Source organism: Quercus lobata, chromosome 2 (genome assembly GCF_001633185.2).
Source record: "Quercus lobata isolate SW786 chromosome 2, ValleyOak3.0 Primary Assembly, whole genome shotgun sequence".
In the NCBI taxonomy this organism is placed as follows: domain Eukaryota; kingdom Viridiplantae; phylum Streptophyta; class Magnoliopsida; order Fagales; family Fagaceae; genus Quercus; species Quercus lobata.
This window is the reverse complement of record NC_044905.1, coordinates 3,816,847-3,838,954: the sequence shown is the minus strand read 5'-3', so window position 1 is coordinate 3,838,954 and position 22,108 is coordinate 3,816,847. Positions and strand designations below refer to the sequence as shown.

Below are 22,108 nucleotides of genomic sequence, written 5' to 3'. Positions count from 1 at the left end.
GTTCGTAAGATGTTCAATAATAGTTGGATTCTAATATAGATATCCAGAAATCCTGTGATGGGGGTTGAGGCCGATCGAATGACCAATTTTCTATACGATGCGTGCGTTATGCATTAGAGTTGGGCCTATCTATATTGTCTGTTGCAATGTAATTTCTAGGGCTACTTAAGCAGAAATATACATTTAAAAAAGAAAAAGAAAAGGCAGAAACGTACATTTTCGAGTTTAGATCTGTTCATGGGAAAAGTGCGACAGAGTAGAATTGTATGACTAATTGTATTTAGAGCTTTTATTATTATTGACGATAGAGTATCGTTCTTTCTTAAGTAGACCACCTCCTTGCCAAAGTTAATTTGCAATTAAAAAAAAAATACAGCAACATTTACTGAAAATTATTATGTGCTCCGGAGTATGGTGATGTAGTACCATGTTATTGTACTCTGAAAATAACTAATAATTACTTAATTTTTACTGTTTTTTATTATTTTAATTTAGTTTATTACAAGGGAGTTTTCCACTAGTGGCGAAACATTTTTTTTTTTTTTTGGCCATATCGGCTTTAAAGGGGGAAAAAATGTATGGCAGGTGCATTATTAGTTGTTTTGTAAAAAAATGGTATTAAGGATATTAGAAATTTTACTACATTAATTTTACAAATTAAGATGTCATCAATTATTAAAAAAATAATTTATATATTTATTTATTATGTTGTTGAAATGACATAAATCATATTTATTAATTATCATATCAATTTGTAGATATAACTTGTAGTAAAATTTGTATTAATTGGTCAATTTCAAGCAACTACTTTAATTTGTGGTCTCGGTTGGTTACAGTGGTAAGGCTACGGCGGCATTGCTTGGACAATCCATCTTTTAGTTTTTTAATTTTTTAATTTTTTTTTTTGGCTTCATATTTTTCAGTTTTTTTGCTGGTTTTCTCCCCAAGTTCCCATCTATATAAGTAACAAAGCTTTTGATTTTTAATTTTATATTTTAAAAAAACAAATTGCTTTAGTTGTTTGTGACAAAAAATGTGCTTGTAAGATACTGTACAAATAAAATCAGGATCCCAAAATCTACTCTTTTATGATAGAGAAGAAGTTCCATAATGGTTTTGGGACCTCATATACGGTATCCACTTGTTTAAACTTACACTAGAGGGCATTTTGAAACTGGGATCAGACCGTATTGTCTGACCGCATTAATTGGAAAACCATCCACCAAAACGGTTTTTTTAACCTCAAAAACCGGCATATAAGAAAAACTCAATGAACCGTGCGAACCGTGGTTGAACCACCCAATTTTAAAAATCGTGGATGGTTATCACGATTTCGCAGGTTTAGTTGATTCAAAGTTTTTTTTTTTTTTTTTTACTGGCTCAACCATTGTTGAAACTTCGTTAGACTTTGAGATCGCACCAACATTTATTCTTATTCTTCTACTCAATCTTGCTCGCCCCTTCTCTCTCTACCGACTGCTGTTTCTACTTTTTCTCTTTCTCTGCGTTGTTTTTGTTTGTTGTTTCTGCATTTTCCTCTCATTCTGCGTTTTTTCCTTTGCAATCTAGAGTCTTCTGGTCTACTTTGAAGATGATTGACAACTTGCTTTCTATCACACACTAAATACATGCTGTCAACCACTTTATTTTAAATTTTGAGTAGGTTTAGAACCACAAATTATTCCACAACTTTTTTACCACAATTCTGATGTGGCAAATTGTGAGTAATTAATCTATCACTTATACATGGATCCACAATTTTTTATTTACCAATCACACTCTGCCATGTCACAGTTGTGGTAAGAAGTTGTGAAAAATTATGTGGTCCTAGACTTTTTCTAAAATTTTATTGGGTTTAATCAATTTTTTAATGGTTTATCCGGTTACTCTTCTAGCTGTTGTTTATTTTTTATTGAGAAATGCTAAGGATACTAATTTTAGCATGTGTCATAACTCGCCATATGGTGAGCTATGATTGGTAAGGGTGTGTTAGTGGGTTATGTAGAGACATACTCTTATTAATCACAACTTATTATGTGGCTAATAATGGGACAAAATTGTGCCCAAATTTACATCTTCAGCATTTTTCTTTTTATTTTTAAAATTTAACTAAATGCAAGCTCTCAAGTGTCATTCACTCCTTTCAAAATTTTATTGGGCTTTGTTCTTTATTTAATCAATTTTTTAATGCTTTGTACGGTCACTCTTCTAGCTTTTATTTATTTTTTATGTTTAAAATTTTCATAAATGGTTGAATACTCAAATGGGCTTTAGCATAAAACAATTTACTGGTGGTAGTCAAATAGGTTTGAGCATGACTTAAATTTCGTTTGGATTGCATTGAAAATAGGGGATGTCTGCATTTAGCCTTTTTTTTTTTTTGGGTGCATTGTTCATAAGACCCATAAGTACAGAATTTAGCAAATTTTACTACAAAATTGGGTTTCACAATACTATTTACACATTTAAAAATTATTTTACTATAGTATTTTCAACAATAAATTTTCAGTTTTCAATAATAAATGGTATCCAAACAAACCTTTAAGATAATTTAAACATAAGCTCTCATAAAAATTTTAAAAGAGTAAAATATTGAGCTTTAACAAAAAATGATTTAAGTTTGCTGAAAATTTAATATTTCTTATTTGTCTTATGAAAGTTATTATATAAAAAAGACATTTCAAAAATAGATCTTTATATTTATTTAGACTATTTTAATTCATTTTTCAAATTTTATTAATTTAACATATTTATTTATATTTTAAATAATTATTAAATTAATTATGTCATCTTCCCTATTCTAATATCATTAAACTGTCTGAGTTTAAAACCATGTAATAGATGCGGCTTAACTTTTTTTTTTTTTTTTTGGGAGAAAAGATGCGGCTTAACTGTCATGCATTGCATGGTATCAATCTTTTTACGGCCAGGGTTAGCAAAGATATTTTGTCAAAATGTATAACGTAGTCTGATTCTGACCTTTCATTTTTATTTTATTTTTGGTGATAGAATGAGAGACCGTAAGAGAAAGATTTGGTTTTTGTTGTCAAATCAAACTTTAATAGGTTGTTGAACTGTTGAAAAGCCTGAACCTTCAGTGGTTGTTATTTATATGGGTCTCTTTGGTTTGACTAGGACACCGTCTCCTTTATCAAAAGTTAGCCGTTGTCAAATTCTCTTTCGCTGCAAACAAAAGCTTAATTGGGTCTCTTTTACTATTGATGAGTTACAAATTAGTCTGGAAACAACTGTTTGGATCTTGCAAAATGAAAAATAACTTGTGCAAAAAGATTATCTTTCATAATTTGACTTACTGTGTTATGAAACATCCATTAATGGACTCACCCCTTGGTCTGATATTGAACCATACTTATTACCTTTTTGTGGATGGACACCCGAAGTAAATTGTAGTTTTTGGGTCCAGCTCAAAAGGCCGAGGATGGTTTGGGATTAGACTCTAGACTATATCTTAGTTTTAACTTTCAACTATTTTCAAGAGGAAAAAAATAAGAATCTTTTTCTTCATCAATATCAAATGATACTCATATCAATTTTGATTCATTACTAATTTTTTCCCTCGCCTTAATCTCAGTAGCTTCTCCCTTATGTCATGAGTAGAACGAGAGAAACACTTCATATATCTGTATATCTTCCTTTTTATAATATTTGAATGTTATATCATTGTAAGGTTTACATACTGTAAAAAAGAAAATACATATATATTAAATCGAATATATTAAATAATTATTGATTACAACATATTAGAGTGGCCTAACTATTGCCTTTATTCATGTGTGAATAAAGTAACAAAACGAATTTGTGAAACCCCACTATGCTCCACTACTCCTCCTAACTTCTTGTTTTCTACTTATCTATAGGACCTTGAATATGGTAACATGCCTAATCCAAGGAATGCATAGGACTAAAAGATACAAACAAACAAGAAAAGAAGGCCCCCCCGAAGGTTGAGAAAATCGTAAGATTGGATCTCAAATGGAAGACATATAGGGATTGCTTCTATCTTGAATAAGGGGTCATGCTGAATACAAAAAACCAACTAAGCATCAACCAATTATCGACTTGAAAAGTCAAATATGGCTGCATATGAAGCTACCCCAGAATCTTAGATGATTGGTTGTTTTTTTGGTTAAGTAGATAACATTACACGTTCACTGGTTGCAAATAAAATCCACAAAGATTTTGAAGGTAGTTCTTCACTTATTATGTTCGTCAAATAAAGGTGAATTGCCAAACTGTGTATATATAGTTTTAGTGAATCTATACAAGTTTTTATAGTTGTTGACATATGAAGTCACCCACATGTTTTATATGGCTAATTAATTAAACAAAACAAGATTATAATAAGAGAGACTTGCTCATGGATGCAAAGTTTTGCAAACTGGCAATGGCGTCCTAGATGGGCGTGTTGGCAAGAAAATGATTGTCTTCTTTTTTCTTTGAAATGAAACGGAGAATTGAAAATTGAGTAGTTCTTTAAATTTTAAAGCTAGATTTGTGTCTGGTCAACTAAATGTTAAAACTTAAAGTGTTACCAGTTGTCCAATTGTATAGACAAAAATTTTATAAACTGGGCTGAACTTATTTGATTGGTTCCACACCACCTAATGATATATATGGTATTTTTTTTTTCTTTTCTTGGGATCTTCGTTACTAAGAATTTGGCTAGTCTATAGAGCCATACTCTCTTTAGCATAGGCTTAGTTGGACTCCACTAGGTAGTTTCATATCATCAGGTGTTTGTTTCTTTTGTGTTAGGTAACTTTGATTAAACTTATTTGTTGTTATGTTATTTACTTGAAAGAGAAAAGAAAAAAAAAATATATTTAAGCAAATAAATTGATTTGTTTGAAGAAAAATGCAAGCTTATTTGCTTGAAGTCACTTTTTTTTGTCCCACTTTTAAATAAATAAATTAATAAAAATAAGTCATTTAAAGACACATAATTCGCATGTGATTACTTAACTTTTCCCTTCTTACGATAAATCTACAATCCTTTTATGGTTTATTTAGGTGGGCAAAGCACAACTTTTGACTAATCTAAATCATGCGGTGATTCAGTCTAATTTTACTTAAATAATTACAACCTGAAAATAATTCTAAATAAATCTCACTCAAACCACATGCAAATTTGTCAAAATTAGCAAGCTTGCATGAGTTGGCGTTAGAGTTGTTGGTCTTAATCGTGGATTTAAGCAAACCTCTCGGCTAGTGTAATCATTAGGTTTTTTTTTTTAAATTATTTTTTTTAATGTTGGACAAAAAAATACTTGTATTAAAAAATAAACTTTATAAAGTTGTATATATATAAACCCAATAAGTTTAAGAAGTGAAAAATAAACTCTCCTAAATTAACTTGAAATTGCCTAAAATTAAGCATGTATTGCTAGTGTACATGTTGATCTAAATTTTTTGACTTGCCGTAGAAAAGTTGGGTAATATTTCATTATTTCTGTCATTATGTGTGAAATGTTGAGTGCTTGTTTAATTGGATGGAATTGGACAAACTCATTGGTTAATGTCTAAAGCTGAGCTCAGCCATGCCCATATAGCCGCCTAAAGCCAATGGCACCATTAATTGAATTCTTCCACACAAGCTGCCAATAACTACGTTTACTTGCTATGTTTGTTTTTTCTATAGTGAGTCAACCTATCATTTTGATGCCAACCAAATTGACTACTGTCTTTTTTTTTTGATAAACAAATTGACTACTGTCTTAACCATTAAGGGAGCAAGTGGTTCAAGTAAGAATGACCCACAATTCATTTCTTTGCATTTCCAGGACGTAAACCAAAAATTCTAGAACTCACGGTTCCAAAAATTGATTAAATTAAAAGATGTAGATCTATAATTATAAACAATTGTTGTTTCCGCAGACCATATATTCACTTCTTTAAACACAATTTTAATATTAGTAATAAAATCTAACGCGAAAAAACTTTGTTAGTTGTAATCCACTTCCCAATTAATATAAGTGTGTGCAGACAAAGATGTTTCTTTTAGAAATTAAAAAAAAAAAATGTCTTAACAACTATTAGTGGAGACACAAATGCAATTATAAAAATCAACAATTTGGGTTATTAAAAAAAGTGAGACCCAAAGCTTTCAAATGGCCAATTGTTCTTCCTCTCCATCCCTAGCCAATTCTGACTTGTCGAATAGTCAATTACTGGATGGGCCCTTTGATGTTTTTGCATATGAATGAAAAATGTAGCACGAGAACCACGATATTCTTCTAATCATTCTTGCTTTTCTTTTTTGTTTTTTTTGTTTTTCTTTTCTGTTGGGTTTTTAGGTGAGTGACCATTCCATGAAAGTTACTGACTGATCTTATTCTTATCATCATCATCATCATCATCAAAACCTACTTATAAAAGATAGCTACGACCTTGTGGCCCACTGGCTCCTGCTCCAGATAATGCATTCGTAGCTTCATTTATTTAATTTTTATAAGGAGCCAATGAATGAAAGCAACTTCAAACTAAACCATAACTTTAAATAATCATTGACCTGGGAGGGAAGCTGAAATTATGATAATGAATACGAGTGGGAGTAATGTTAGGAATATTATAAATTTTATTATATACTAACTTTTAGAAAATAATGTGCTGTTAAAAAAAAGTAATTTTAACATTTATTTGTTATGTTATTAACATTCATTAATCATATTTATTGACACATCAACTTTTAAAAGTTATAATATTATAAAATTTGTAATAATTTCAGTATATTCTAATAAGTATATAGTGAATTTCAATTATCTATGCATTCTCTCTCTCTCTCTCTCTCTCTCTCTCTCTCTCTCTCTCTCTCTCTCTCTCTCTCTCTCTCTCTCTCTCTCTCCACAAAATTAAAGAATCTATTACATACTAGCCCATTACATGTCAACTGAAAATAAGCGAAAATAGCACTCTATGCTTTATAGAACTAGTTTATATTATCTAAAAATTTTAAGTTGGTAACATATATTTAATACTCTAATAAGAATAATTAATGTATTTTTGTCAATTTTTTTCCTCCCAAAAAAATATTCTCAATTACTTGTTTAATTGTCCTTTTTCCCTTACCACTCTACTAATGAATAATTTTTTCTATGATTTCTCGTACCTTTTCTAGTTCCTTGAATTAAATAAAATAGACTATTCAAGTGGATGTCCAGAGGCCTTTTTTGTGTGGATAATCTGAACTTTCATTATAGGAACAAAAACTAAGGAACAATAGAAGAACAATCAGTTCTACAAATATTAGCAATAATAGCAGGGAGGTTAAACTTATTACAAGAAAAAGACTTTGCAAGACTACTAACCAACTTAGTAAAAACATAAGATGTCAAGAGAGAGAAATTATTAGATCCACCAGGAGGATTGTTGATGTGGTCCTCCTTGACCTCTCAACCAATAAAATGTTATTATTTATGTAAATGTGACATCACTTGGTAATTTTTATTTTTTATTTCTTATGCTGATTAAGAAGCACATTCATGCATTTGCATAAATGGCATTGTCTCATTGTTTGAGAGGACCATGTCAACAGTTCTTCTGGTGGACCTAATAATTTCTCGTCAAGAGGCTTATAATCCAATACCATACATTACTTTCATTTATTATTAAGAGAATAAGGTTCAAATCTCCATTAACTCCTAATGTACTATCTAATAATAATAATAATAATAATAACTAAAATAGATTGAATGATATGTAAAAGCTAAATAGTGATAGTAGCATAGAGGCATGATCAAACGATATATAAAATGTCTTATGAAATGTCGGTAATCTTATCATTTCCATTGTTACAAATCAACAAGCATTGAGTGAGTAACTATCATTATTTTAGAAAGGAAAAAGAAAAAGGGCAGACAAACTAAACAAACAACAAGTTCCCAATCTATGGCTCAATGTCAAATCAAATGGCCCTTTTATCTAAATCAACAAACCTTTTTTTAAAGAGTCCCCATCCCATGGAATAATGGAACTGTTACGTATTTCAGTAAAAGCGAACCATCAATATTATATCTAAATATTTCACAAATAAAAAGTGGGAGAAGAATAAAACAAAAAATTATATAATTTTATTATTTGGACATATTAACTTTTATTTTTAAATTGAACACTTTAAAGTTTAAACTCCATACTTTTATAATGTATCTACAAAAAACCTCACCACATTTATTAAAGTCTGACATTTAAAATAACCAAGGAAAAAATTGTTGCTTTTATTTTCTGGTACCTTCAGCTAAAAAAATTATTTTATATATATATTTTTTATTTTTGATAAAAAAAAGTTTAGATGAAGAAATGCTACCTCATACCATAGTCAAGGCAAACCACATGCCTCAGGAGATTTACATTGGATTTATAGATCGCTTGTCAAGGAGGACTACTAGTAGCAGGACTCGAACCTAAACATTTTGAGCGAAGTCGACCTTACCAACTGAACCAATCCCCATCAGCAAAAAAAAAAAAAATATATATATATATATATATAGATATTATTTCTCTATTTCTAAGAGCGTTCACAATTGGCCAACCATATGTCAAATGTAACCAAAATTTAGCATTCAGGCCCAATAACTCTCAACAACTGGAAGGTTAAATAGGGGAAAGTGTAATTTTTTTTGGCATAGTGCTACAGTACTATCGTAAATGTATGATGGTACTGTAGCATAATCCCAAATCTCAAATACTATTTTTTATTCCAAATGCTCTTTCTCTCTCTTTGGTGTCTCTTCTCAAAGTTCTGCTCTCCTTGTCCACAAAAATCCAAACTCCTCTCTTTCATCACATCTCTCTTTTAGCTCACGATGGTGGGTATTTTCTGGCATGGGCTCCAACGTGGGTCAGGTGACGGTGTAGGTCGTGGGTATGGCAGCATGAGTTGGGTTATGCGGTCTGGCGGCATGGAGGTGGGTCGTGGCGAGGTCGTGTGTGGCAAGATGGGTCATGGCAAGGCGGGTCATGGCGAGCTGGGTCGCAACGAGGTGAGTCATGGACTCATGGCATGGATTTCGACGAGGTGGGTCACAAATTCACGGCAGAGGTGAGTTGTGTGAGTTTTTCTGGCAGTGGTGGGTTTGTGACTGATGTGAGCGTGGGTCAGATGGTGCAGCAGCGGCAAGGGCAAGGGATTGTGGTGGCGTGGGCCTAGTTTTGATTTTGGATTTGGATTTTGGATTTTGTTATAGATTTTGGCAGGATTTTGCTATGGATTTTAGATTTTGATTTTGGGTGGATTTTGTTATGGATTTTGCTCCGCGGAGGTGGGTGGTGTGACTGAGAAGCTAGACGGTGGTGGTGGTGGTGGGTGGTTGAGAGAGTAAGAGAAATAGAAATCAGAGAGAGAAATGAGAAATATTTCTATATTATTTTAATGTTTAGTATGATAAAATAAAAGTTTAAATGCTAAGTATATTGTAAAATGATATTGTATAAATGATAAAATAATTTTTTAAAATGGTAAAATAAGATAAGATGGCATTTTCATATGGGAATGCTATGCCGACCCAAATTTTTTCTGAAAAATCTAAATAATGACAATACAGGATACAACCATTTTAAATCTATATGTGTCATACCCTCAGGTAGTCATATCGTACAGTAGATGCATGTTACTGAGAAGCTAAACGGTGGTGGGTGGTCGAGAGAGTAAAAGAAATAGAAATTAGAGAGAAAAGTGAGAAATATTTTTATATTATTTTAATATTTAGTATGATAAAATAAAAATTAAAATGTTGGATATATTATAAAATGATATTATATAATTAATAAAGTAATTTTTTAAAATGGTAAAATAAGATAAGATTGCATTTCCGAATGAATATGCTATGCCGACCCAATTTTATTCTGAAAAATCTAAATAACGACAATACAAGATACAACAGTTTTAAATCTATATGTGTCATACCCTCAGGTAGTCACATCGTACGGTAGATGCATGTAGCGGAAAATCATGCTAAGGAGGGCCCCACATGTGGCGCGAATCCCTATATTTATGATTCTTTTTGGGAACTCACGAAGTGGGTTATAGCTGGCACCAACTGACGTGGCGCTAGATTTTCAAATGCTTCGGTTACGTCGGTTAACGGTTCGATATGCAATGGCCACCGGCCACGTCACTCATTAACGGACAAATCAAGCTTTGGTCCCCACCTTGCAACCCAATTTTCACACGTGTCTGCAGGTTAATAGTATCTAACCGTTAATTTGATAGTTGGTACAAAACATATATAAAGCTTAAAATAATTATAAAAATGTAGAGAATAAATGTTAATTAGATTTTTGAAAATGACCCTAGCAAGGAAAAAAAAACAAAAAGGAAATTTAAGTGGGAAACAATAAGTAAATAAAGGTCGATTATTATGGATCTTGGTTCTTTATTGAAAACCAACTTGTAAATCTGCTATATTTAATCAAATACCTTTGCCATCTTCTTCACCTTTTGCTTTGCATGTTCATGTAGAAATTATCTTTGACATTTCTTGATGTTGTTGTTGTCTCTTCTCTTGGTTCTCCACCTCACTATTCAATCGCACCAAACTCCTTTTGAAAGTGAAAAGTATGATGGAGAAATGTTAAATCCCATTCTTCTAGTCATGTCTTCGTAGAGTTTATCCTATAAGTCCAAAGAGAGCTTTGGTTGTTTCCTAGGCGTGAAAAAGTGAAAGAAATGACACAATAATGAACGGATGAAATGCATTTTACTCACTATGACTTTCCAAAATCATAAATCCAAATTTTTATTCCTATCGAGTCATGCTTAAATGAATGTAGACCACTATCCATAACTTATTCGGAAAGAAAAAGTTGTAAATGTTGTTAAGAGCTTTATAATGATCTAATTGACATTTTTTTAGTGTTCTTAATAGAAATATTCTTAATTTAAATGTAATTTTTCTAACAATCAAAGTATATAAAAAAGAAAAAAAAATGTAAACTTTTAAATTAGACTAATTTCCCTTACAATAGATAAAATAAAAAAAATTAAGAAAAAATGGACCACTTAAATATATTCATAGCTTTCAAAATTTAAGGCCCACGAGTCTAAGATTTTACTTGCTGTTAAAATTCTTTTCCGTCAAAGTCCTTGGATTTGAAAAGCTAGTGCATTGAAACCTAATCCTGTCTAATCATGTCTATTGGTTCAACATCATTCATTCATTCATAAGTACTACTGTTTTGATACTTCTGAATATTGGGGCCTATGGTATGAATGAAACCCAATGCCCCCAGTCCTTTTATGACGTGGTTCCGGTATAAGGTGTACTTGTTCATTCCTTAATTCAATATAAACTAAGGTTTTCGATTCCGTACTGTATCGGTCGTTACGGTCGGAATATATCGTACCGGTCAGTAATCTGGTACGCTCGACCCTCCCAATTTCGTACAGGAAAAAATACCGGCCGTGCCGGCCAATTTCGGGCAATATCAGCCAGTATCCGAAATATATCACACCAATGGCCAAATCGGTACGGCCTTCTATACAGTATTGACATCCTTGATATAAACAAATAAATAATATCATTTATCATATATTCATATAATTTTTAACAAGAAATGGGTACACTGTGTGAGAAAATCTATGCATATTATTACTTGGTTATAGGCTCTTATAGCTAATTTATGATTAGCAGTTACAGAACCAACAAAAAAAAGTTTTTAATCTCAAAATTTTGGAATTTGGTTATGAATTTTCAATATATTATCAAAGTTTGGGCACATATTCTTATCCGTATTCTATTTCCAACATGATTTATTTTACACAAATGCAATTCAGCTTTTTTGCTTATAAATGTGTGTATGTCTGTGAATTAGTGATGAGTATGCTGGCACCTTCTTTTTGTGTTTTGGTACTTATATGTTGTAGTTTTTGTTTAATTCTTAAATATATTAATCTCTTTCATATTATTCTGTAATCAAAGACTCTATTGCTAGGAAACATCCTTTCACTTTCTATCCCATGTGACATGCTCAGCTTAACCTAACAAGGATCACAGTCCTTAATCAATATTTAATTGCAGAAGTTATCCGAATCTTAAAAGTACTTTTAAAGATAGTACTTTCAGAAGGACTAAAAATAAACACTACCTTCCGTTGTCCCATAAAAAAACACCAGCTGCATAGTACATAATTGCGAGGATCCAAGGCATAAAATGGTTGCATAAGGCCATGCAAAACTGCAGAATACACAACCTTCGGGACCATTCTATGCTTTGTAAAACTCTCTTCCATGGACCAAAAACATTGCTAGGTGTGATGATTGAGAGTAGAGGACCTGACTGCTAATACTACCCAACACGCAAAAGATTTCAGATTTATTTTTTTAAATTATTATTATTATTTTTTTTGTAAACAAAAAATAGGAAGAGGGGAGCAACTGGTGTGGCTTCCCTACCTAAAGGTGATCAAAGTAATGCTTTACTAGCTCCCGGGCGAGACCCCATACTCCCGGTCTATGTGAGTAACTCACTTATTTTTTAGGTCGACCATTAGGAATGGAAATGAGATATAAAGAGCACCAATACATAGCTAATTGTTTGAGCTTCAAACTCAAGTCCTGAAACTTGTTAATCCGATAGCTTAACAACTAGGTCATCTGAATGATGATGATTTTAGATTAAGTTAATTTTTAAAGTTCTACATAAAAGTGAAGGGTATGATGATTGATTTCGTAAATTGTGCAATAATTCAATAACCTGGCTGGGCTACATAATGTCAATCTAACCACTCTACACCTCTTTGCAATTCGTAACAATGTTGATCTTGGGATTCTTCAATGTGTAACACTGGCAAGTCTAGCCCCACCAATAGATGAGAAAAATTAAGTATTGATTACTTTAAAACTAATATAATTTTATGTTTTTAACGGAGATATCTAAGACTTAAATCTCTCGTCCCTGTTATAACTATCAAATTATAAAAAACTAAAAATAATGCCCTTCCATCGAGTTGACATCCCCATTGAACTCCCATTGATGTCAACATCCATGACAAGCACCACCTATGAAGTTTTATCATTCTAGCATCATTAACAATTTCTTCTTACTTGATTTTATTTGTTTTATTTTGGGCTTGTCAAGTGATTGGTGTGGATGAATACGTGAGTTAAAGGTGAGAATTTGAAAGAGGTGAATAATATGATACTATGGTTGATTTTGACTGAGATTCAAAAGATTAATTGAAACTAAAGCACAATCGATTTTGATTATTGCATCGATTGATAATGAGTCTATGGGTTTTCTCGCCCGACGTCTTTAGCTTAGACAATAGGTTTATAAGTAACCTGCTGTGTTAGCGAGTTGTGTTTGTGTTGTGTCAAGGCATGAGACAATCCTAACCTGATACATGTAATGATCAAGTCAAAACCCCATAACCCTAACACAACATATTTATTAAGCGAGTTGATACAACATGACCCAAGTAACTCGCTTAATATACAAGTTGTGTTGGTCTATTTCAAATCGTTTAATAAACATGTATTCTGTTAACATGGACATGATCTATTTCAATTCATTTAAAAAGTGGCCTAAGATGAAAATTTATCAACATAACCATTAAAGTTATTAATTACTCAATTATATATTCTAAATTCAAATTCATGTTGGAGAAAAAATGAAATTTATTTATATGAAGATGGTCTTTTTGTTGATTTTGAGTTAAATAGATTAACAAGGAATCAACTTACTTATTAATTGTGTCAAAGAAGACTATATCATATTCGCGGGTCTTGTAAAAAATTATTACTCTTATGGTAACATGAGCCCGATTTACATGTGATCACCTCTTAATTCTCAAGCAAATTCAATCAAAACCACAAAAAGGCCCAATTGACATGTGATCAGTGATCACCTTTTAATCCTAAAAAAAATTTCAACAAAACCACAAAAGGGCATTTTAGTACATTATATTTTTTTTTTACAAATCCATGGCATGTGGAGCTCACGTGAGATGCACTCGTGAGTTGGGCTAGGTCACGTGACGAGTCTTCCAAAAAAAATGATAGTACGGGTAAAGGACGGTGTTAGGTAAGGGATAGGTGCGCGTGGCACGTGAGAGTGGGTATGTATGGCAGGAAAGAGTTCCATACAGCTGTTTCCCCGTAACCACTGCATGTTGTTGAAAGATAGAGACTGCTTTCTGTTTTTGTTGCTTTTTCTCTCCCCCTTTTCCGTTTTTTCTGTTTTCTCTTCCCAATTGCATTGCCACTCACCACTTGTTTACACTTTTTTTTTTTTAATTTTTAATTTTTTTTATTGATAGGATTGATCAGTACTTGTTTAGTTGTTTTCACCTAATATTACTAGAAATAGGTGTATATGGTATTGGCAATTCTCTTGTTTATCATTTATGCTTTTTCTAGTGTATCATCAAATTATTGCAAGAAATGTCTTGCGCATAAAAAATTTTGAAAACCATTGAGTTAGTAAACTTTTATCAATTTTTTTAGTCCACAATTAATATTAATTTTTTTACTTATTACTAACAATTTATCACATTAATAATTATATACATTTTTGTCAAATTTTTTGTGTCTATAAAAGTAAGTTTATAAAGTGAAGTTTGGCCATTAGACTGTTATCCACTTTTACTGCATTTTCATTTTCAATATATGCATTTATTTATATGAGGGCCTATGAAGAAAAAGGGTTTTTTTTTTTTTGAGTAAGAAGAAAAAGGGGCTATGGTTGTTGAAAAATGAGGACCCAAATGTGTACACTCATCTATATTGTTATGTGGGCCTCCTCAAGCTAAAAAAAAAAAAATCAAGATTCAGTCGTTGGGAACTAATCAAGAGAACCATACATGGTAGAATGTGCTGTACAAAACTGTCAGAAACCATTTTTTTTTTTAAAAAAAAATATATAAACTTCAATGTCATTCAAAGCAGAGAAGAAATCAAATTGTGTCTAAATTAATCACCGATGGGTTATGTTCTTACTAAATAGTTATTATACTAAGCATGAACTCTCCTTTTTACCATTTGTTACTAAATCATCAAACATTTCATTTTCAAAGTAGAAAACATTATTGTTTGACTTCGAGATCTTAGGAATTAAGATTTGTCACTGACATATTGGACAAAAATACAATTCTATAACATAATTTATTTAAATCACTAGAATAATTATGGGCATTACACTTGTTAAAACGTAAATAAATTTTGAGGATGAAGTAATTAGGAAGGTCCATAGAGGCATATAACTAATAAATAAATTTATTTCCAGATCAGTTTGGAAGAATTTCTTAAAATCTATTACATCATGATTTAATGTGTACTTTATAGCACCTCTAATATTTTTGTGTATAAATGCTAAGATTATAATTGTTAAACTTTTGGTATTAACATTTAGTAACATATTGCGAATTGTGTTGATTTCTAAGCTCATGCAGTGAATGAGAAGCTAGTTACATATTGAAAAATTGAAAGCATATATAACATAAACAACATTACAACAATTCTAGAGATAAAAATCATCAAAATCTACTTCACAACTTAAGGTGAAATTGTGTTGCAAAAGAGAATAAGAAGTCCATTGTTTAGTTAGAAGAATGTCTATCATTTATCGTTTGTGATTTTGTATAAATAAAGTCTACTAATTTTTCTACTAAAAAAACAAAAATAAAAGTTTTGATTGATATTAACATTATTTTCATACGAATTTATCTCTCACCGCACATATGGTAAATTAAAAAAGAAAAGAAAAGAAAAGAAAAGAAAAGAAACATGAATGGTCAATTGACTTGAACAAGTGGGTTCTAGTTAATTCAATTGGTAAAATTTCTGATAGTTGAATAAGAGATCATTTTTCATTTTTGATTTTGTATAAATAAAGTCTACTAATTTTTCTACTAAATAAATAAAAATATAAATAAAAGTTTTGATTGATATTAACATTATTTTTACACGAATTTATCTCTCATCACACATATGGTAAATACAAAAAAAATGAAAAGAAAAAAAAGAATGGTCAATTGACTTGAACAAGTGGGTTCTAATTAGCTCAATTAGTAAAATTTATAATAGTTGAATAAGAGATATGAAATTCAATCTCTATTTACATAAAAAATCAATTGGTGTTATGGTCTGATAATAAAGAACTATAATAAGAAGTAGACTTCATAAGCTAAAAATTTCTTTAAAAAAAATTGATTTGAACAGATAAGGTGTATGTTTGGATTTGACTGAAAAGGAAAAAAAACTTGCATTTGATGTTTTTTCTATGGATTTTGTGTATTGTTTACGAGATCCGTAAATATAGAAAAACGCAAATATAACTTTAAAAATTGAGTCTCACTGTACTATTTACACATTTAAAAATTATTTTATTATAATATTTTTAGTTTTTAATTTTCAATTTTTCAACAATAAACCGTATTTAAACAGTCAAAAAAAAAATTCCGAGAGAGAGTGAGGGAGTTTATTAATGTAAGCAGGTAAAGACGGTGGAGTCGGTTTTGGCGGTTCAAGAAGAACAAGTGCGTGACGGACACGTGTCCGTTAGTGGGAGTAGTAGGCCGTTAAGGGCAGTAGTCCGAGTGAGTCGAGTATGTGTGTGGGACTGGGTTAAGAGTAAGTAATGACAGGCTGGACTGACAGGATTGCAGTTCCGTTCGTCCCCCGATTCTGCTACTCTATTTTGTCGTTTTATGCTCCAGCTCACCACTTCCGTGCGTCCTTTTCTCCCCCTCTACTATACAACAAATTAATAAATTATATTGTATGTTTATATAACCAAAAAAAAAAAAAAAATCCCCTTCCTCGAAATTGCTCTCCAGCCTGGCTTGGTCAAAGTCATCCCCAAAACTGTATCTTTTACAATTTCGTCTGTTCGTCATTAGATTAACCTTTTCCTTAAACACACGTTTGTTTTTTTCTCTCTTTTTTAAAACTTTTTTTTTTTAACCTCCGTTTTAACTTCCAAAACGGTCGGTTAAATATCTAAAATCTAATAAATCCCGAAATCATAGAGATATCAGGTTGCCACTTTCAACTCTTTTTTTGGGCTCTCTTTTACTTTTTAACAGTTATATTTGTACTTACTGTTCATGTATGTTCTGTCAACGATTACTAAAAGGCAATTAATTCTAATTTCAAGACCACTAGATAGATAGATGCCTTTACTTTCTTTTTGGGAAAAAGTTCCCATCTTAAATAGAGCACTATCGAATTTATGTGATCCTATTAAAATTTTTCTGTTTTCTAGATTGGATCGAATTGATATTTTTTTGTGAATTATTATTACTCACTGAAAAAAGTAAAAATCTTTTGGTACCTTTGATTGGGCATTGGGGGCCACTAGATCATGGATGATGGATCTAAGATTGTATTCTTTGTTTTTGTGTTTTTCTTTTAGTTTAGGAAAATTTACAAAAAAAGCCCAAAATTCATTCTTCAAATTAGGTACTGACTTTTTAATTTTGTATTTTTTTTTTATAAAAATAATTCCATATTTACAATAATGAGTAAGACAATTTGAGTTTTGCTTTGTCTCATGAAAAAGATTTGTCATTATCATTAAACTACAAGATTCTTGATATATTTTGTAAATTAAAGTGACAAAAAGCCATAAAATTGCTTTAATATTGAAAATTATCAATTTCCATTATTTCTTTACCTTATTTTTCACAATAAATAGAAAAGAAAAAAAAAAACTGTTAGAAAACTTTATATTGTACCAAGTGAATCAATTTCACTTTTTTGACAATCACTTTATCACACAAAATAATTATTTTTTCTCTTTATTCAATAGTTGTCAAATTGAGGAATGAACAATACTTAAGTGAACGCAAAGTTTAATCAATGATTTTTCACTTTTATCTACTTTATTTATTTTTATTTAAGAACAAAGTCTTTAAATTGAAACAATTTCATAAATTTAAGATTTTTAATTACACCGTTGGTTGTAATATTAAACAAGTTATAAAATTTGGCTGTTTTTGTAATATATATATATATATATATATATTTTTTTTTTATAACGGAGGAAATAGATTTGGCGAGGAATTTGACGACGTGTGTAGTTGGAACAGTACGTAGTAACGTAGCTCCACTCCATTAGAAGGGACTGAAGGGGAGTGATTATATATATATATACATACGTGTAAGTTGGAAAGGCAACGACGAGACGCGTGTCAGTTTGACAGCTGTATACTAGTAACTGCCTTGCCTGGAAGAATCCCCCAACTCTCAACGCCTATGACCGGTCACTCCCACCGGTTCAACCAGTCATCCTTATCCTCTCTTATATATTCCCCTCTCACTCTCGTTCCTCTCAATTCTCTCTTCTTTCACCAAAGAGGCTCTGCCTCTCAACACAAATATAAATATCAACAACCCCCCCCAAAAAAAAAAAAAAAAACATTTTTATTTTTATTTATTTTTAATTTAAATATTTCCATGGCTTCTACAAAGAAAGATATGGATCGGATAAAAGGTCCATGGAGCCCCGAAGAAGACGAAGCGTTACAGAGACTGGTCCAAAGCTACGGCCCGAGAAACTGGTCGTTGATTAGCAAATCGATCCCGGGTCGATCCGGGAAATCGTGTCGTTTACGCTGGTGTAACCAGCTCTCGCCCGAGGTTGAGCACCGACCTTTCACTCCCGACGAGGACGACACGATTATTCGAGCTCACGCTCGGTTCGGTAACAAGTGGGCCACCATAGCTCGCCTCCTCAACGGTCGAACCGATAACGCCATTAAAAACCACTGGAACTCGACGCTCAAGCGGAAATGCTCGTCCATGGGCGACGACTTTAACGACGACGTTTCGAACCCGCAGCCGCTAAAGAGATCGGCTAGCGTCGGGGCGGGTACCGTTACGGGTACGGGTCTGTACTTGAATCCGAGCAGTCCGTCAGGATCCGATTTGAGTGACTCGAGCTTGCCCGCCACGTCACCTTCTCACGTGTTCAGACCCGTGGCGCGAGCTGTCCCTCTGGTACCGGCTCATCCGGTTGAGACTTCGTGTTCAAACACAACGGATCCACCGACTTCACTGAGTCTGTCTTTACCCGGATCCGACCCGTTTGAGTTAATCAGCCCGGCTCAGATGGTACCACCACTGCCACCTCAGCAGCAACCACCACCACCGGAGCAACCGGTTGCAGGTTACGAGAAGCAGTTCTTCAGCAACGAGTTCTTGGCAGTGATGCAAGAGATGATAAGAAAGGAAGTGAGGAATTACATGTCGGGGATTGAGCAAAACGGGTTTTGTAATTTGCAGACTGATGCTATTAGGAACGCTGTTATTAAGCGGATTGGGATTAGCAAAATCGAGTAGCCAAACAGAGAGAGAGAGAGAGACTAGTCTTTTAGTCCTAAGAGAGAGAAAAAAAAAAGACTGAGCGAAGCAAAGGCAAAGCAAGCCTAGTTTTTTTTTTTTTTGTTTTTTTGTTTTTTTTGGGTTTATCTTTTTTTTTTTTTTTTTTTTTTTTTTTTTTTTTTTTTTTTTTTAAGTTCGGTTGCATTAGAATACCAATGAAAATAATTTTGGTAGTGTACAGTGGGACAAAATGGGGGTTAAAATCTGAAGAAAAAAAAAAAAACGTTGTCGTTTTATCTTCAACTGTGACTATTTCTTTTTTCTTTTTGGCCTTTTCTTTTATGGAACAAATTAAAGAAAAAAAAGAGAGGAAAAGATAATGTCATAATGAATTTAATGAGAGAGACTTAATTCATGGGCAAGTTGATTAATACTGTTGGACAGAGAGGACAACCATTTTTTGTTTGTTTCGATGAAAGAAAATTGAAAGATGAAAAATCAAACAATGTGGTTTTTGTTTGGGAGCGAGACAAAAGGTTCGAAATAATTTTGTTTGGTAGTTACTTGGGGATGTGATTGTGTGATATTGAGTGATGAGATATTGGGAAAAAAAGAAAAATATTTTTGAGGCATGTGAAAAATTTGGGTTAAGAGAGTGGAACCAAAAATCCACAGCTGCTTTGGAATTTAAATTTGGAATATTCAAATCCCACTTGTGCTCCATAAATCCTGGTCCATTATTTTGATAGATATCTTGTTTATGACGGGTACGGCTGTGGGCTATGATGAAGTGTGATTAGAAAAAAAAAAAACAAGAATTGCTTTCATGATTGTTGGGTCCACTGATCGTTTTGGTATCTGCTTGGTTTTAAAGATTATGCAGAGAGCGTTTAGGAAAATATAAAGTGACAAATTCATAAGAAGAATAGATGTTATAGACTTATGTAGGTGGTGATGCTCCCCATAATTGATACTTGTACTTGGCTTGGGTTCAAATTAGCTTGTGTTTATTTGGCTATAAAAATGGCTAGAGCAGGAGCTTCAAAATCCTTTGGGAATTGTAGTTCCACACGGCAACATAGTTGAGAAAGCAGGGAAGGATTGGGACTTCAGGATATAGACTAGTCACCATGAAACAATCTTTGCTAATAAATCTTTTCTTTACTAAAATTATTTATTTAAATCCATATTTTAATCTATTAAACAGGTCGTGTACTTTAAAAAACTGTAGATTTACAGGTACTTCTATTTTGTTGGTTAACACTTAACACAGAGCTTGTTGATGGGTATGGCCTTAGCTTTTATAATTTAACAAAGGGTCCAGAATCTAGACTCTAGCCTAGAATAATCTTTTTAATGGACTGGGCTGCTTGAACAAATTATTCACACGGCTAGACATGGTTTGAAAATCAAAGGTAAAGCCTGCCTCCTCTGGGCTTGCAAAGGAAAGATAAAAATTTAAAAATCTTATACAGGCCTGGGCTGCTTGAACAAATCATTCATTGGGCTAAGCATTGTTTGAAAATCTAAGGTAAAGCCTGCCTCCTCTGGGCTTGCAATGGAAAGAGATAAATTTAAAAATCTTATACAGGCCTGGGCTGCTTAGACAATTTATATTGTAACAAGCTCACTGCTTATCTGGTCACTCCAGTGAGTTCAGATGTGAGAAAACTCCCTTTCCGCACCTTGATGGACAAAAGAACATTTTGGAGAACGGATTCAAATTTGATGGATCAAAATAAAAAATCTTTTTTTTTTGAGAAAAAAAAAAAAAAAAACCTAAACTATAATGATTAACAGTAAAATTTAGCGTAAAAACCCTCTTATTTATGTTTGGTGGTACCAAATAATTTATTTTCTATCACATACATACAAACTTTAAAACATTATTCCATATTGAAGTTACAAACTTACATTTACTTCCAAAGTGTGGCTGCTGAGTTGTGGGCTGTTAGGGATGGAATTAGTCTTTGCATTACTTAATTTGCTGGCAGAGGAAATTGAGCTAGATGCTAAGGTTATTGTTGGTCTTTTTAAAGGCCCTGATTTTGCTAACAATTCTAATGCTATTATTGTGGCTGATTACAGGGAAAGTCTTAAGGAAAATTCCTCAAGTTTGGATCTTCCACTACTATAGAAAGGCTAACAAGTGTGTTGATGCACTTGTTTGGCAGGATGTCCACTAAGCTCAGGATTTTGTTTTGCTTTATGAGCCTCCTTTTGATGATTGATGTGTATTTGTTAGTTGTTACTTAATTTGAACCATGTTGGTATAGTGTATGAATGTTGGGTTCCTTTTTAATGAGGGCTAGTTGCCCTCCTTAATAATATTATCCTTTTTACCCAAAATAAAGAAAAAAAATTACATAACTAAGTAATACTATTTAGGATTAAATATATTGTTGGTCTTCAAAATTTAACATATTAGTGAATCTAGCCCCTAAAGTTTGTTAGCATATATTACTGTCTAGCCTAACAGGTTTAGGCTAAATGTCTTATTACTTGTACTATAAGTTACTTGCCTACCCTCCTTTTACTTGTGCTACACATATATGCTTCTATAAAAAGGTAGTTTCTTGACAATTCTTGACACAAAAATATTATTCTCTCTCTACTTTATTTTATTAACAAAATTTAAAATGATCACATTTAATCCCTAATATGACGTAGTCAAATTAGAAGTTGACACATTATCATTCCACAATACAACAAGCAATTACTTAGAATTTGTTAGAGACCAAGATTGACCTCTTTAAACTTTTTAAGGACTAAAAGCGACTATTTTAAGTTTGTTAAGGATTAAAAGTGATCACTTTAATTTTTAAGGACTAA

At 32.2% G+C, this 22,108-nt stretch overlaps 1 protein-coding gene across 1 annotated transcript; it reads left to right on the top strand.

Moving 5' to 3' along the window:
- Positions 1-18,288: 18,288 nt before the first annotated feature.
- On the top strand, positions 18,289-19,356 carry LOC115974126 (transcription factor MYB73-like). Its single transcript, XM_031094343.1, has one exon. It carries the CDS (start codon positions 18,410-18,412, stop codon positions 19,292-19,294), a length of 885 nt encoding a protein of 294 aa, XP_030950203.1. The 5' UTR covers positions 18,289-18,409; the 3' UTR covers positions 19,295-19,356.
- Positions 19,357-22,108: the final 2,752 nt, after the last annotated feature.